The 15,908-nt window shown below is 43.2% G+C and overlaps 1 protein-coding gene across 5 annotated transcripts in view; it reads right to left on the reverse strand.

The window, feature by feature from the left end:
- Nucleotides 1–6,857: 6,857 nt before the first annotated feature.
- Nucleotides 6,858–15,908, reverse strand: part of adam15 (ADAM metallopeptidase domain 15) — a 30,592-nt gene continuing 21,541 nt past the window's right edge. The window contains exons 21-25 of one of the 5 annotated variants that reach the window (XM_029736591.1): nt 13,767–13,832; nt 13,484–13,549; nt 11,270–11,338; nt 9,318–9,487; nt 6,858–9,160 (exon numbers count right to left, since the gene is read on the reverse strand). In XM_029736591.1, the coding sequence (XP_029592451.1) occupies nt 9,094–9,160; nt 9,318–9,487; nt 11,270–11,338; nt 13,484–13,549; nt 13,767–13,832 (438 nt within the window). In that variant the 3' untranslated portion in view covers nt 6,858–9,093. The remainder of the gene's footprint in view (nt 9,161–9,317; nt 9,488–11,269; nt 11,339–13,483; nt 13,550–13,766; nt 13,833–15,908) is intronic. The other 4 variants (XM_029736592.1, XM_029736594.1, XM_029736595.1 and 1 more) reach the window with 4 other exon arrangements.

The following is a 15,908-nucleotide window of genomic DNA, read 5'->3' on the forward strand; positions in this document are numbered from 1 at the left end:
ACACGTACAAAGCTCTCCCTCGCCCTCCATTTGGTAAATCCGACCACAACTATCCTCCTGATTCCTGCTTACAAGCAAAAATTAAAGCTGGAAGCACCAGTGACTCAGTCTATAAAAAGTGGTCAGATGAAGCAGATGCTAAACTACAGGACTGTTTTGCTATCACAGACTGGAACATTTTCCGGGATTCTTCCGATGGCATTGAGGAGTACATCACATCAGTCACTGGCTTTATCAATAAGTGCATCGAGGACGTCGTCCCCACAGTGACTGTACGTACGTAACCCAACCAGAAGCCATGGATTATAGGCAACATTCGCACTGAGCTAAATGGTAGAGCTGCCGCTTTCAAGGTGCGGGACTAACCCGGAAGCTTACAAGAAATCCTGCAATGCCCTGCGACAAACCATTAAACAGGCAAAGCGTAAATACAGGGCTAAGATTGAATCATACTACACCGGCTCCAACACTCATCTTATGTGACAGGGCTTGCAAACTATTACAGACTACAAAGGGAAGTACAGCCGTGAGCTGCCCAGTGACACGAGCCTACTAGATGAGCTAAATGACTTCTATGCTAGTTTCGAGGCAAGCAACATTGAGGCATGCATGAGAGCATCAGCTGTTCCGAATGACTGTGTGATCACGCTCTCCGTAGCCGACGTGTGTAAGACCTTTAAACAGGTCAACATACACAAGCCTGTGGGGCCAGACGGATTACCAGGATGTGTGCTCCGGGCATGTGCTGACCAACTGGCAGGTGTCGTCACTGACATTTTCAACATGTCCCTGATTGAGTCTGTAATGCCAACATGTTTCAAGCAGACCACCATAGTCCCTGTACCCAGGAACACAAAGGCAACCTACCTAAATGACTACAGGCCTGTAGCACTCACGTCCGTATCCATGAAGTAATTTGAAAGGTTGGTAATGGCTCACATCAACACCATTATCCCAGACACCCTCCAATTTGCATACCGCCCAAACAGATCCACAGATGATGCAATCTCTATTGCACACCACACTGACCTTTCCCACCTGGACAAAAGGAACACTTATGTGAGAATGCTATTCATTGACTACAGCTCAGCGTTCAACACCATAGTACCCTCAAAGCTCATCACTAAGCTAAGGATCCTGGGACTTAACACCTCCCTCTGCAACTGGATCCTGGACTTCCTGACGGGCCGCCTCCAGGTGGTGAGGGTAGGTAGCAGCACATCAGCCACACTGATCCTCAACACTGGAGCTCCCCAGGGGGGCGTGCTCAGTCCCCTCCTGTACTTCCTGTTCCTGTTCACCCATGACTGCATGGCCAGGCACGACTCCAACACCATCATTAAGTTTGCAGACGACACAACAGTGGTAGGCCTGATCACCGACAATGAAGAGACAGCGTATAGGGAGGAGGTCAGAGACCTGGCCAGGTGGTGCCAGAATAACAACCTATCCCTCAACGTAACCAAGACTAAGGAGATGATTGTGGACTACAGGAAAAGGAGGACCGAGCACACCCCCATTCTCATCGACGGGGCTGTAGTGGAGCAGGTTGAGAGCTTCAAGTTCCTTGGTGTCCACAACAACAAACTAGAATGGTCCAAACACACCAAGACAGTCGTGAAGAGGGCACAACAAAACCTGTTCCCCCTCCAGGAATCTAAAAAGATTTGGCATGGGTCCTGAGATCCTCAAAAGGTTCTACAGCTGCAACATCGAGAGCATCCTGACTGGTTTTATCACTGCCTGGTTTCATCACTGCCTGGTACGGCAATTGCTCGGCCTCTGACCGCAAGGCACTACAGAGGGTAGTGTGTACGGCCCAGTACATCACTGGGGCTAAGCTGCCTGCCATCCAGGACCTCTACACCAGGCGGTGTCAGTGGAAGGCCCTAAAATTTGTGAAAGACCCCAGCCACCCCAGTCATAGACTGTTCTCTCTACTACCGCATGGCAAGCGGTACCGGAGTGCCAAGTCTAGGACAAAAAGTCTTCTCAACAGTTTTTACCCCCAAGCCATAAGACTCCTGAACATGTAATCAAATGGCTACCCGGACTATTTGCATTGTGTGCCCCCCCCCCCCCAACCCCTCTTTTTACACTACTGCTACTCTCCGTTTATCATATATGCATAGTCACTTTAACTATACATTCTTGTACATACTACCTCAATTTGGCCGACCAACCAGTGCTCCCGCACATTGGCTAACCGTGCTATCTACATTGTGTCACGCCACCCACCACCCGCCAACCCCTCTTTTACGCTACTGCTACTCTCTGTTCATCATATATGCATAGTCACTTTAACCATATCTACATACTACCTCAAATCAACCTGACTAACCGGTGTCTGTATGTGGCCTCGCTACTGTATATAGTCTTTTTAATGTTATTTTATTTCTTTACTTACCTATTGTTCACCTAATACCTTTTTTGCACTATTGGGTAGAGCCTCTAAGTAAGCATTTCACTGTAACACCTGTTGTATTCGGCGCACATGACAAATAAACTTTGATTTGTTTGTACAGATGAACGTGGTACCTTCAGGCATTTGGAAATTGCTCCGAAGGATGAACCAGACTTGTGGAGGTCTACAATTCTTTTCTGAGGTCTTGGCTGATTTTCTTTTGATTTTCCCATGATGTCAAACAAAGAGGCACTGAGTTTGAAGGTATGCCTTGAAATACATCCACAGGTACACCTCCAATTGACTCAAATTATGTCAATTAGCCTATCAGAAGCTTCTACAGCCATGACATCATTTTCAGGAATTTTCCAGGCTGTTTAAAGGCACAGTCAACTTAGTGTATGTAAACTTCTGACCCACTGGAATTGAGATATAGTGAAAAATAAGTGAAATAATCTGTCTGTAAACAATTGTTGGAAAAATTACTTGTGTCATGCACAAAGTAGATGTCCTAACCGACTTGCCAAAACTATAGTTTGTTAACAAGAAATTTGTGGAGTGGTTGAAAAAAGAGTTTTAATGACTCCGACCTAAGTGTATGTAAACTTCCGACTTCAACTGTAGGTATCCAAACAAAAACTCAGACTCTATGTGTTCTCACTTTTGAACATGTAGCGCTGTGCACAGTTTAATTTTAGATTGAGTTGTTTGCCCTTTGAATCTAGCGACATCTCTGCTTGTGGTCATTGACTTTCTTGTAAAACGGTATGCAGGCAGATGAGTACACCACAAAGAGCAAAATAAAAAGTGTCCAAATATTGTATTGTAGCTAAAAGAGAAAGAGGGGATATAATGGACCATTGTATTGATTGGGTAAAAGCTTGAGGGGAAAAGTAAATGAAGTCTAAAAAAAAATAAAGAATCTTGGATGCCCCAAGTAGCATAAATCAACCACAACTGTCACCTGACCTAAACATGTATTACTGTCTTTGCTATTTATAACTTGTCAGAAATGTCCAGATCAACTAGCCCATGTCAGCTAAAGTGTTTTAGCTAGGTTTTTTTAGCCCAGAGATTCTGTTGGAACGTTTGCGTCACTCAAATGTCACATGAATACACATTAGACATGGCAAAATCTATAGAATTGCAAGAAAATTAGCTTTAAAACTAGAAAAATGTTTCTTCACCCCATGACAAATGGGTTAACATAGCAGGAAATAAGAGTTAAACCTGCTAAATGTTCTCTCCACCAACACAAGAGGTGTATGTCATGAACAGTGCTTGTGCCCATAGAAATAGATGTGGTGGGAGCGCGTGCAGAGCAGGATGTTCCCCAATGCTGGAAGGGGGGCCTGAGTGAAAAGGTTTGGGAACCCCTGGCCTAGGTTATGTGCCTTGGTGTCTATCGTGCCATCATGTTTCCTTAAGATTTAGAGGAAGAGGCACAAACTGAAACTCAAGTGATGTGCATACAGCCACAAGCTATGCCTAGTTGGAAAATGTCTCAGCAGTTCAACATGAAAAAGTTTTTGGGTCATATTATATTCTGACAAATTATATATTTACATGAAATAAACTTGAAATCATATCTGACTTGCCTGAATGCTGCATCTTTGCAAGATTCACACACACATGCAAATACATAAAAAAGAAAAATGAAAAAACAATAAAGAATCAAATATTCTACTAACCGAGGGGGAAGGAGCTCCGTGGAGGTTCCAACCCTAGTGAAGGGGTCAGGAGAGGCCCCAGTAGAGCAGAGAGATACCAGGCCAGGATCCCATGTGCCATGATGGGGGTGCTCCTCTCAACAGATGGAGATTGAGGAAGAGGATGTGGAAGGATCTGTAGTTGAAGAGGACTTCCTCATATGAGCACAGTGGTAAAAAGCTATTGATTGGACATGATTTGGAAAGGCACACACCTGTCTATATAAGGTCCCACAGTTGACCGTGCATGTCAGAGCAAAAAATAATTATCCGTAGAGCTCCGAGACAGGATTGTGTCGAGGCACAGATCTGTGGAAGGGTACCAAACATTTCTGCAGCATTGAAGGTCCCCAAGAACACAGTAGCCTCCATCATTCTTAAGTTTGGAACCACCAAGACTCTTCATAGAGCTGGCCTCCCGGCCAAACTGAGCAATCAGGGTAGAAGGGCCTTGGTCAGGGAGGTGACCAAAAACCCGATGGTCACTCTGACAGCGCTCCAGAGTTTCTCTGTCGAAATGGGAGAACCTTCTAGAAGGACAACCATCTCTACAGCCCTCCACCAATCAGGCCTTTATGGTAGAGTGGCCAGACGGAAGCCACTCCTCAGTAAAAAGGCACATGACAGCCCACTTGGAGTTTGCCAAAAGGCACCTAAAGGACTCTCAGACCATGAGAAACAAATTGATCTGATGAAACCAAGATTGAACTCTTTGGCCTGAATGCCAAGTGCCACGTCTGGAGGAAACCTGCCACCATCCCTATGGTGAAACATGGTGGTGGCAGCATCATGCTGTGGGGATGTTGTTCAGCAGCAGGGACTGGGAGACTAGTCAAGATTGAGGTAAAGGTGACTAGTCTCAGAGAGATCCTTAATGAAAACATGCTCTAGAGTGCTCAGGACCTCAGTACTGAGTAAAGGGTCTGAATACATCAAATACAGTGAGGGAAAAAAAAGTATTTGATCCCCTGCTGATTTTGTACGTTTGCCCACTGACAAAAAAATGATCAGTCTATAATTTTAATGGTATGTTTATTTTATTATTTATATATATTTATTCCTCTATTTGTTAGGTCAGGGTGTGATGTGGGGTGGGCATTCTATGTTGTTTATTTCTTTGTTTTGACCGAGTAGGGTTCCCAATCAAAGGCAGCTGTCTATCGTTGTCTCTGATTGGGAATCATACTTAGGCAGCCTTTTCCCACCTGTGTTTTGTGGGTAGTTATTTTCTGTTTAGCCGATGTGCCTGATGGAACTGTGTGGTTTCCCCTTTTGTTATTTTGTTTGAGTGTTTCTTGAAAATAAATATCATGAACACTTACCATGCTGTGTTTTGGTCCACTTCTCCTTCAACTACAAACGACGGCCGTTACACAGTAACCAAAAGGCTGCTGGTTTGAATCCCTGAGCCAACTAGGTGAACAATCGGTAATGGTATCCTTGAACAAGGCACTTAACCCTAATTGCTCCTGTAAGTCGCTCTGGTAAATGAAAACGGAGTGGGTCAATTGGTTAGGAGCGTGTCATCCTCTTCGGCACCATCTTAACATGTGCTCTTTATGACACAATGTAAAATTAGGTTAAATCAAATGTTTTTTTGACAAAGGTACACTAATGACCCACTTGTGGTTACTGTCAATGTCATTGGGAAGTAGGAGGGGGTACGGAGGATGGCTGGAGTAGGCAGAGATGTGGACCAAGACAACCAATCACCTCACCTCACCTCTGTGGCAGGAAGTGCATTGGGCAGAGGTTGGCAGACCTCTGCCCAGATTGTCAAAATATTCCTGCATTAACACTAAAAGCACAGAAGCAGTTATTTTAACTGTTTATTCATTTAAATATCTCTGCCATTTTTAAAGTCATGCCCCCCCCCCTCTGACTATTCCTAAATAAGTAGTTAACACACGTTGTTAGCATTTGTTAGCGAACAGAATGTTGTTAGCGAACAATGTGTTATAAGCAGTTTAAAGAGGAAAAACTAATTTCCGTATTCTGACGTTACAAGGCCTTCATAAAAACACATTCGAATTTTTCCGATAGTATGTATTTATTACGCTGCAGTCAAAATGACCCCTCATTGGCTCAAAGTGGGGTCCCTTGAGGCCCGGTTTTTCTAGTGTTAAGTACACAAGCATAGGTTTTGAACAACACACTTTCTACAACTGTGTGCAAGGAAGGGTGAATGGTGCGTAGTGCAGTCGTGCCATTTCATCAAAACCTACACTTATGGATCCAAAAGGGTTGACACGAGCAACAACAGATGAAGAATACTGTAGGCAAGCATTTCAAGAAATTACAAACCAAAATAAACCAACTCATCTTCCATTACTTGGAGATAGACAAATACATATTTCCCCATAAGACAACTTCACAATTCATTGCAAATGTTCAGAGGAAGTCTGACTTCTCAGAATCAAGCCTTCTATTTATGTTGTTTCCTTCTGTGTTAAACGTGAGAGCGACATGACATCATTTCTCTAATCTGTATCCCCTGAAACCAGTCACTGCAAATCCAGGCTGCACGCACACACACACACACACCCCATGTATGAGAAGAATGTATTAGAACAAATTGGCATGCAAGTTATTATCATCAGCCAGTGAACCGCTTCCTCCTTCCCAAGCACCATGTCTTGTTTCAACTTAGTTGCACACCCAAAGCTGTGATATCACTGTGTGAAAGGGTAAGTCAGCCCAATAGGTAATTAAAAAGAGGAAAATTAAGCAGCCAACAAAACCAGTCATTTTTCCACAGTCTGTTTTATTTCCCTCAGCAGCAGTGAATGTCTCAATTGAGATAGTAGGAAAACTGCAGACAGAGGTCAAAGTAGAACCGTCTCCTATAAAGACAATCCCATAATTGCATTGAGCAAAATTCGTAACAATTCATGTTACATCTGAGTGTTCTCCTACTGATAATCAGACGTATGAATAGAACCAAAGGGAGAGTGTTTTCAGAACACTGGAACAGATCAGTCAGTAGGTCAAAAAAGGACATTAACAAATTCTAAATCAAATGGACCGATGGAAGGCATAATCACATGTGCATGCCTGCGCCATTTAGAGGTTTTCATTATCAACCTTGACAACTTTAGCAATTAATCAAAATAATTAACAGTCAAATGATCTGAAATGCTTGTAATGTATATTGCACACCAGTGCGCATTTATCCAAATGACCAAGAAGTATTGGCAGATTTCAAATCAGGATGAAGAGTATCAGTTACCAATTTCAATTATCATACCTGCTAGCTGTTCTCGTTGACTAAATAAGCGATCATTGATGCACAAAATCATCTATTTGCTGTATAAACACAGTTAGCCATATTGCCGAGGAGTGCTTTCAAATTCAACCACTTGGTCTTCATAAGAGTTAAGAGTATGTTATCAACTTAAAACTCATAAGGCTTGGAATTCATCACTTGAAACAATATTAAATAGAAGACAAACAAACGTTTTGACATAGAAAACAACAATCTTTCACTAGAAATGAAATACTTTCATGACATGCAGGCAAAAGCAATACTGTTGCCTGTCGACATACAGCCCCTGTACAGGTGGCCCACCACTTCAGGAGTAGTAGTACTTATATTGTGGTTTATTCCAGACCATCATAACACTTTATATTAAGTTCCCCTTATACCATGTAGTTACTCAAACTGCAGAGAAGGACCATAACAATGCTTGAATTGCACTAAAAGGATAAGTGACAAAATATGTTTGACATTAATTACCAATCTAGTTACATGAAATAAGACAGAGAAAATGATATTTGGTGTAACTACATGGCATTGCTGTGACTTAATGTAAAGTGTGAGCCTATTTTTTTTTTCGTACATTCAGTCTGTGCGTTTCCCCAGTTTAAGAAGTGAATCCCATGGCTTGGTTTTAATTCACCTGAATATGTAAAGATATTCTAGGAGTGCACTTAACTCATTTCGGCCAACACTGGTGCGGCACAACTGATCACCAAAGGTACAAAAAAGGCAACCGATCTTCTGTCAAAACGTAGGTCAGTCTTCGAGAAGTGGCCTCGCGTTTCACAAAGTTCAATCTACTTCCCCCCTCACTTCTCCAGAGATCCATCTCTTTGGCTTTTAAATAGTCCTTACTGTAGAATTAAAACTAGTAGGCAAGTTCCAATTCTATGGTATTTACAGTTGTGCAGTTACAGTTAGTTGTACAGCTCTGCAACCGAGAACAACTAAAGTTTCTGTGACACTATTCTCATTTCATCTCAAGGGTTAGTCAGAGGGTTGCATGCAAGGTCCTCCCCTCAATGACACCATTGTGATGGAGATCAAAGGAATCATTGCGGTGAATAAAAGTGTTGATATGCTTCTTTATTCCAGAAAAAGAGCAAGACGTGGTCAGGACTTGTTTCCTGAGGCCTGCATTAGCCAAGCCACTTAAAATAAAATACTGCAAAATGGTGGCTACAGTCGGATTGGGAGGATGACTTGGGCTTCAACCTATAATTTGAAGAGTAATAAACTATTCTGAAGCATCACAGAGCATATTCAAATGTGCTAGTGCTATAAAACCAGTACTGGGCCTTTAATCTTGATTGAGCTTATCCTCTGTGTAGACATCCGTTTTGTAATGGTCAGTTAATGTCAAAAGCCACACAGTTTTCATGTAGTGTTACATCTTTGACGGATACTTAACTACATCCATCCAGTTTCTCAATGGCCAACGGATCAACTCGACTGAACATTCCAGACCTTCTCTGCTTTGCTCGGAGTCCCAGTCTGTCCCAACATGGCAGGTAACCAACCAAGGCACCTGTAAGTCTCTCAGTAGGAAGACAACAGGAAATAGTTTAGGGGGGCAGGGAGAGGGAAACGCAGCCTTCGTTTGGAGACTTCTGAGCCGTTCTATAAGGGTCTCCATATTAAAACTCCTGGCTGAATCAGTGCAATTCGTGCTGTCAGGTCCGGTTTAAGAGAATCCTAGTGGTTTTGTGGGTCTTTGGTGGTTAAATCGGAGGTGTCGAGTTAAGTTTTCTGGGTTGTGACGTCCGTACTGGAGGTAAAGGGGCACGTCTATGTGAGAGAGAGAGGGATATAAAAAGACAGAAAAGAAGGTCACCTCCAGCTTTTGTTACAATACTGTACAACGCCAACTGTATGTGTATCTGCCCATTCATCTGACATCTATACATTCATCAACTTAGCCGAACAAATACAGTCACTGAAGTACCTGGAAGGGATGGCTGCAACAGGAGGGCCAACAGGTGGAACTGAAGTTATACTCGCTCCATGTTGCATGGGGGCACCAGATGCAGCGTACCCAGGATGGGTGGGATGTGACGGGGGGTCCGAAGGCAAGGACTTCCTGGGGGCTGGTGGTTTTTTGGGTGGTACAAGGGCCTGAAGAAAATACAATAGAAACATATAATACAATCCAGGTGTGACACAGGATGATTTTTGTTGATTATAGCCGTCTCGTCACATAGAGTTTAGGTAACAGAGACAAGACAATTGAAAATTGAGGGCTCTAGACCAACTCCAGTCCTCGGGGGCCTGATTACTGTCACTTTTGCCCCAGCTAACACACGACTCCAATTATCAACTAATGATCTTCAGTTTAAAAAAACGCAATTAGTTTAAATCAGCGGTGTTTGCTAGGGATGAGAAACTAATGTGACCACTATAGCTCCCGAGGACTGGAGTTGCCCATCCCTGCTCTAGACCAAAAGTAGATTTAATTGATTCACTTTTGGTTTAGTTTCCTGTTCTGCCAATAGCACTAGAAATAATTTATGCGACTTGCTGATATTGATGTGTTGAAGGTTGCCTGCTTGTACGTGGGTGATGCAAACTACACTGACTGGCCAGTTTATTAGGTACACACATCTAGTAGAGGGTCGGACCCCCCCTTTGCCTCCAGAAGAACCTGAATTATTCTGGGTATTCTACAAGGTGTCAGAAACGTTCCACAAGGAGGTTGGTCCATGCTGACGCGATGGCATCATGCAGTTGCTGCTTATTGGACAGTGGTATATTTATGCTGCGAACAGCCTGTTCCACCTCATCCCGAAGATGCACTATTGGGTTAAGGTCTGGGACTGCGCAGGTCACGCCAGGCAATGTTTTTTCACTCATCGATTGTCCAGTGTTGGTGATCGCGTACCTACTGGAGCCGCTTCTTGCTATTTTTAGCTGATAGGAGTAGAACCCAGTGTGGTCGTCTGCTGCAATAGCCCATCCGTGACAAGGACCGACGAGTTGTGCATTTTGAGATGCCATTCTACACACCACTGTTGTACTGCGCCTTTTGTCTGTTTGTGGCCCACCTGTTAGCTTGCACGATTCTTGCCACTCTCCTTCGACCTGTCATCAACAAGCTTTTTTTCGCCCACATGACTGCCGCAGACTGGATGTTTTGTTTGTCACAACATTTTCAGTAAACCCTAGACACTCGTGAAAAGCCCAGGAAGGCATCTGTTTCTGAGATACTGGACCCGGTGCGCCTGGCACCGACGATCATACCACTCTCAAAGTTGCTTAGGCCACTTATTTTGTCCATTCTAACCTTCAATCAAACAGTAACTGAATGTCTCGATGCCTGTTTTATATAGAAAGCCACAGCCACGTGACTCACTGTCTGTAGAAGCGATCCCTTTTCGTGAATGGGGTGCTGTACCAGTGAGTGTATTTACACTACACCAATATATTAAGCATGGTTTAATATGCAAATTAAGTATCAACATGAATAAAATGCAGTTAAAAATGCAAATTTCACAATTTTCTTTTTTTTCTTCTTTCAAATAGTTACTAACATTGCCATTAGCTATAGCCATAGATTAGCTGTGCATTCTTTTGTAACCAACTTTTTAGAGACACTTCCACTTCTGTCTAAGGGAGTGACTATGAAGTACTTTTTTTATCTGCATTTGCACATAACTGTAAATTCAGCAATAAAATACAATTCTGAACTAAAGCTTGATTAGTGTGATTATATTCATTGTCTCAAATAATTAAATCCATCGAATCAACCAATCAATCAACTACATACACTCATCAATTAACCACACAATCAACCATTAAATCCCTCCACAATCAATTAACCAACCCACCCCACTCATCAGATAAATCAACCAATCAGACCCAATGCCCACATGCAGCCATGTCTACATGCTACTCTGGTACCTGGCTGCCTGTTAGCACAGGGTCAGGGGGTAGAGGCTTGGTGGGAGGAGCCGGCCGACTCAACGATGGCTAGAATAACAGACGGAAAACAGAAGAACAGGAGGAATAGATGGAGAGAATGAGAGAGAGGGGTGAAGAGACCAACCAAAGGAAAGGGACTATTCAGGTATTTTAACTGAATGAGACTCCAGAGTAGTCACAATACTCAAATGTTCGCTTTTTGTACGATAAAAAAAACAAACGTCAGATGAATTCTCATGCAATGAGACGTCAAATACACAAATAATTTCTATTAGCAAACCACAGAGACGAGACAGCTACCTCTATTCATTCGCCATCATGCTCAGTTCCATGCAGGTAACAAATGCACTCTAAAGTAATGGAATAGTATCCATTACGTTACTGTTGACAAGACAGATTCCAATCATGGAAGTAGATGATAAGAGGGAAAGATGATCGACACCAGTGCTCCTCAAAGCCATACAGATGAGATGAATTTACCCACACTGACCAAACGTTAGAAATCAGCAACTTGACCAATGACCATAAGATACTTTTTGAGGAACAGTGGTAGGAATATACACTGAGTGTACAAAACATTAGGAACACCTGCTCTTTCCATGACAGACTGACCAGGTGAATCCAGGTGAAAACTATGATCCCTTATTGTTGTCACCTGTTAAATCCACGTACAGTAGATGAAGGGGAGGAGACAGGTTAAAGAAGGATTTTTAAGCCTTGGGGACATGACCTGTGTATGTGTGTCATACAGAGGGTGAATGGGCAAGACAAAATATTTAAGTGCCTTTGAACAGGGTATGGTAGTGGGTACCAGGCGCACCAGTTTGAGTGGGTCGATAACTGCAACACTGCCGAGTTTTTCACGCTCAACAGTTTTCCGAGAGTATCAAGAATGGTCCACCACCCACTCAAGCCAACTTGACAACTGTGGGAAGCATTGGAGTCAACATTGGTCAGCATCCCTGTGGAACACTTTCAACACCTTGGAGAGTCCATGCCCCGACGATTCAAGGCTGTTATGAGGGCAAAAAGGATTGCAACTCAAAATTAGGAAGTTGTTCCTAATGTTTTGTACACTCAGTGTACATTGATTCTAGAGCATCAGCTAATTAACTATATAGCTCTAGATTTGAATGTTATGTAATAATGCCTACCGTGTTTTGTAGGCATCATCACAGAAGATTCAACACACAATTTACGAAAGTGATTGTAACTAAAGAGATTAACAACTCTGGTGTGTGGAGCCACGGTCTTTGTCAACTAGTTCAATCATTGTGTCTTAGCACATAGGCTACTCTTCCAGATCTAAGCTGGGGATAGAGTTCGCTCATGTGGAGGGTTCGTTTGCTAAGTGACAGATTTACACATCTAAACAGGAGAGTTAATCTTGTCCAAATTAAACCCGTTAAGCATTAGACACTGTGGCGACTGTTGGTGCTTACTAGGAGGAACATGCTCCCCCCATGCCAGTAAGTAATGCTAAATAATCTAAGTAATGCTGTGGTTGGTTTTCAACATCAATTTTTAAGTCACCCTGTACATGCAGGTTTCCATTCAGACTGACATGATGTCATATCCTCATAGAATATATATTTTTTAATGCTTTATTTTTACCCCAATTTCGTGATATCCAATTGGTAGTTACAGTCTTGTCCCATTGCTGTAACTCCCGTACGGACTCGGGAGAGGCGAAGGTCGAGAGCCATGCGTCCCCCGAAACACAACCCTGCCAAGCCGCACTGCTTCTTGACACACTGCTCCCTTAACTCGGAAGCCAGCCACACCAAATTTGTTGGAGGAAACACAGTACTGGCGACAGAAGTCAGCGTGCCACAAGAGCATGATGGGACAAAGAGATCCTGGCTGGCTAAACCCTCCCCTAACGACGCTGGGCCAATTGTTTTCCGCCTCATGGGTCTCCTGGTAGCGGCCGGCTGCGTCACAGCCTGGGATCAAACCCGGGTCTGTAGTGACGCCTCAAGCACTGCGATGCAGTGCCTTAGACCGCTGCGCCACTCGGGAGGCCCCCTCATAGAATAATTTTACAGAAACAGTGTGATGGCATGGCCCTCTAAACAGATACAAAAAGGGTGATTGCTTGAGAATCCATTTTGGAACCACAGCTCTGAACAACAACTACAACTGTTACTACATATGGACGAAGACCTCATTAATGGCAACCTCTGACTGTACCTGGTTGTTAGGGGTGCTGGGGTCGGGGGGCAGGGGCTTGGTGGGGGCTGGCCGTTTCTTTCTTATCTAATGATGGATATTTGGAAAAAGTAGAGGAACAAACACGACTTCGCTATAATACTGCAACTACACATACATAAAGACAGAATGTTAGTTCTAGAAAACATGAGCATTCTTATAGATAAATAAATGAGAAGTAAGTTAGAGATTGCATCTCTTTGCATCGCACACACACAAGCATTTTTCAAGCTACCCATCACCTCACAGGCCTAGGCCAGGTTACCTGGGCTTGTTTTAAGACAGGGTCAGGAGGAAGTGGCTTAGTAGGCGGAGCAGGTCTGTCCTGAACCTGATAGGAGAAAACAGGAGGCAAAGGGTTTTGACAGCCAATGGAAACATGCATTGGGGGGTAAATTAGTTATTAGAATTAAGCAGAACATATACAACTCAGATTGAGAAAATATGAATTGGTTTCTTGAACATATGCTGAACAAAAATATAAACGCAACACGTAAAGTGTTGGTCCCATGTTTCATGAGCCGAAATAAAAGATCCCAGAAATATTCCATACACACAAAAAGCTTATTTCTCTAAAATGTTGTGCACAAATTTGTTTACAACAACTGCATTTTATCGATGGCTATTTGAATGCACAGAGATACCGTGACAAGATCCTGAGGCCCATTGTCATGCCATTCATCCGCTGACATCACCTCATGTTTCAGCATGATAATGCACGGCCCCACATTGCAAGGATCTGTAAACAATTCCTGGAAGCTGAAAATGTTCCAGTTCTTCCATGGCCTGCATACTCACCAGACATGTCATCCACTGAGCAAGTTTGGGATGCTCTGGATAGACTTGTACGACAGTGTGTTCAAGTTCCCGACAATATCCAGCAACATCGCACAGCCATTGAAGAGCGGAACAGGCTACAATCAACAGCCTGATCAACTCTATGCGAAGGAGATGTGATCCGCTGCATGAAGCAAATGGTGGTCATACCAGAAACTGACTGGTTTTCTGATCAATGCTCCTACCTTTAAAAAAAATACAAATCTGTGACCAACAGACGTATATCTGTGTTCCCAGTCATATGAAATCCATAGACTAAATACATGTATTAAATGTACCGATTTCCTTATATAAACTGCAACTCTGTAAAATCTTTGAAATTGTTGCATGTTGCGTTTATATTTTTGTTCAGTGTAGTTACTGTAGAACTTGTTAATGTGTTAGATGCTTTTTTACATTTTCTTTATGCTCTCCATCTTCAGGCAAATCTTACATAGCTCCCCGCATGAAAAAAATACTATAGTATACAGTGCCTTCGAAAAGTATTCAGACCCATTGACTTTTTCCACATTTTGTTACGTTACAGCCTTATTTTACAATGGATTAAATGAAAATAAATCCTCAGCAATCTACACACAGTACCCCATAATGACAAAGCATCAAGAATGGTCCATCATCCAAAGGACATCAAGCCAACTTGACAACTATGGGAGGCATTGGAGTCAACAAAAATACAAAACAGAAATACCTAATTTACATAAGTATTCAGACCCGTTGCCATGAGACTCAAAATTGAGCTTGAGTGCATCCTGTTTCCATTGATCATCCTTGAGATGTTTCTACAACTTCATTGGAGTCCACCTGTGGTAAATTCAATTGATTGGACATGATTTGGAAAGGCACATACCTGTCTATATAAGGTCCCACAGTTGACCGTGCATGTCAAAGCAAAAACCAAGCCATGAGGTCGAAGGAATTGTCCGTAGAGCTCCGAGACAGGATTGTGTCGAGGCACAGATCTGTGGAAGGGTACCAAACATTTCTGCAGCATTGAAGATCCCCAAGAACACAGTGGCCTCCGTCATCCTTAAATGGAAGAAGTTTGGAACCACCAAGACTCTTCCTTGAGCTGGCCGCCCGGCCAAACTGAGCAATCGGGGGAGAAGGGCCTTGGTCAGGGAGGTGACCAAAAACCCGATGGTCACTCTGACAGCACTTTAGAGTTCCTCTGTCGATATGGGAGAACTTTCTAGAAGGACAACCATTTATACAGCCCTCCACCAATCAGGCCTTTATGGTAGAGTGGCCAGACGGAAGCCACTCCTTAGTAAAAAGGCACATGACAGCCCGCTTGGAGTTCGCCAAAAAGCACCTAAAGGATTCTGAGACCATGAGAAACAAATTGGTCTGATTAAATCAAGATTGAACTCTTTGGCCTGAATGCCAAGTGTCACGTCTGGAGGAAACCTGCCACCATCCCTAAGGTGAAGCATGGTGGTGGCAGCATCATGTTGTGGAGATGTTTTTCAGTGGCAGAGACTGGGAGACTAGTCAGGATCAAGGCTAAGATGAAGGGAGCAAAGTACAGAGAGGGCCTCCAGAGTGGTGCAATGGTTTAAGGCATTGCATC

Source organism: Salmo trutta, chromosome 37, assembly GCF_901001165.1.
Source record: "Salmo trutta chromosome 37, fSalTru1.1, whole genome shotgun sequence".
Classification (NCBI taxonomy): Eukaryota; Metazoa; Chordata; class Actinopteri; order Salmoniformes; family Salmonidae; genus Salmo; species Salmo trutta.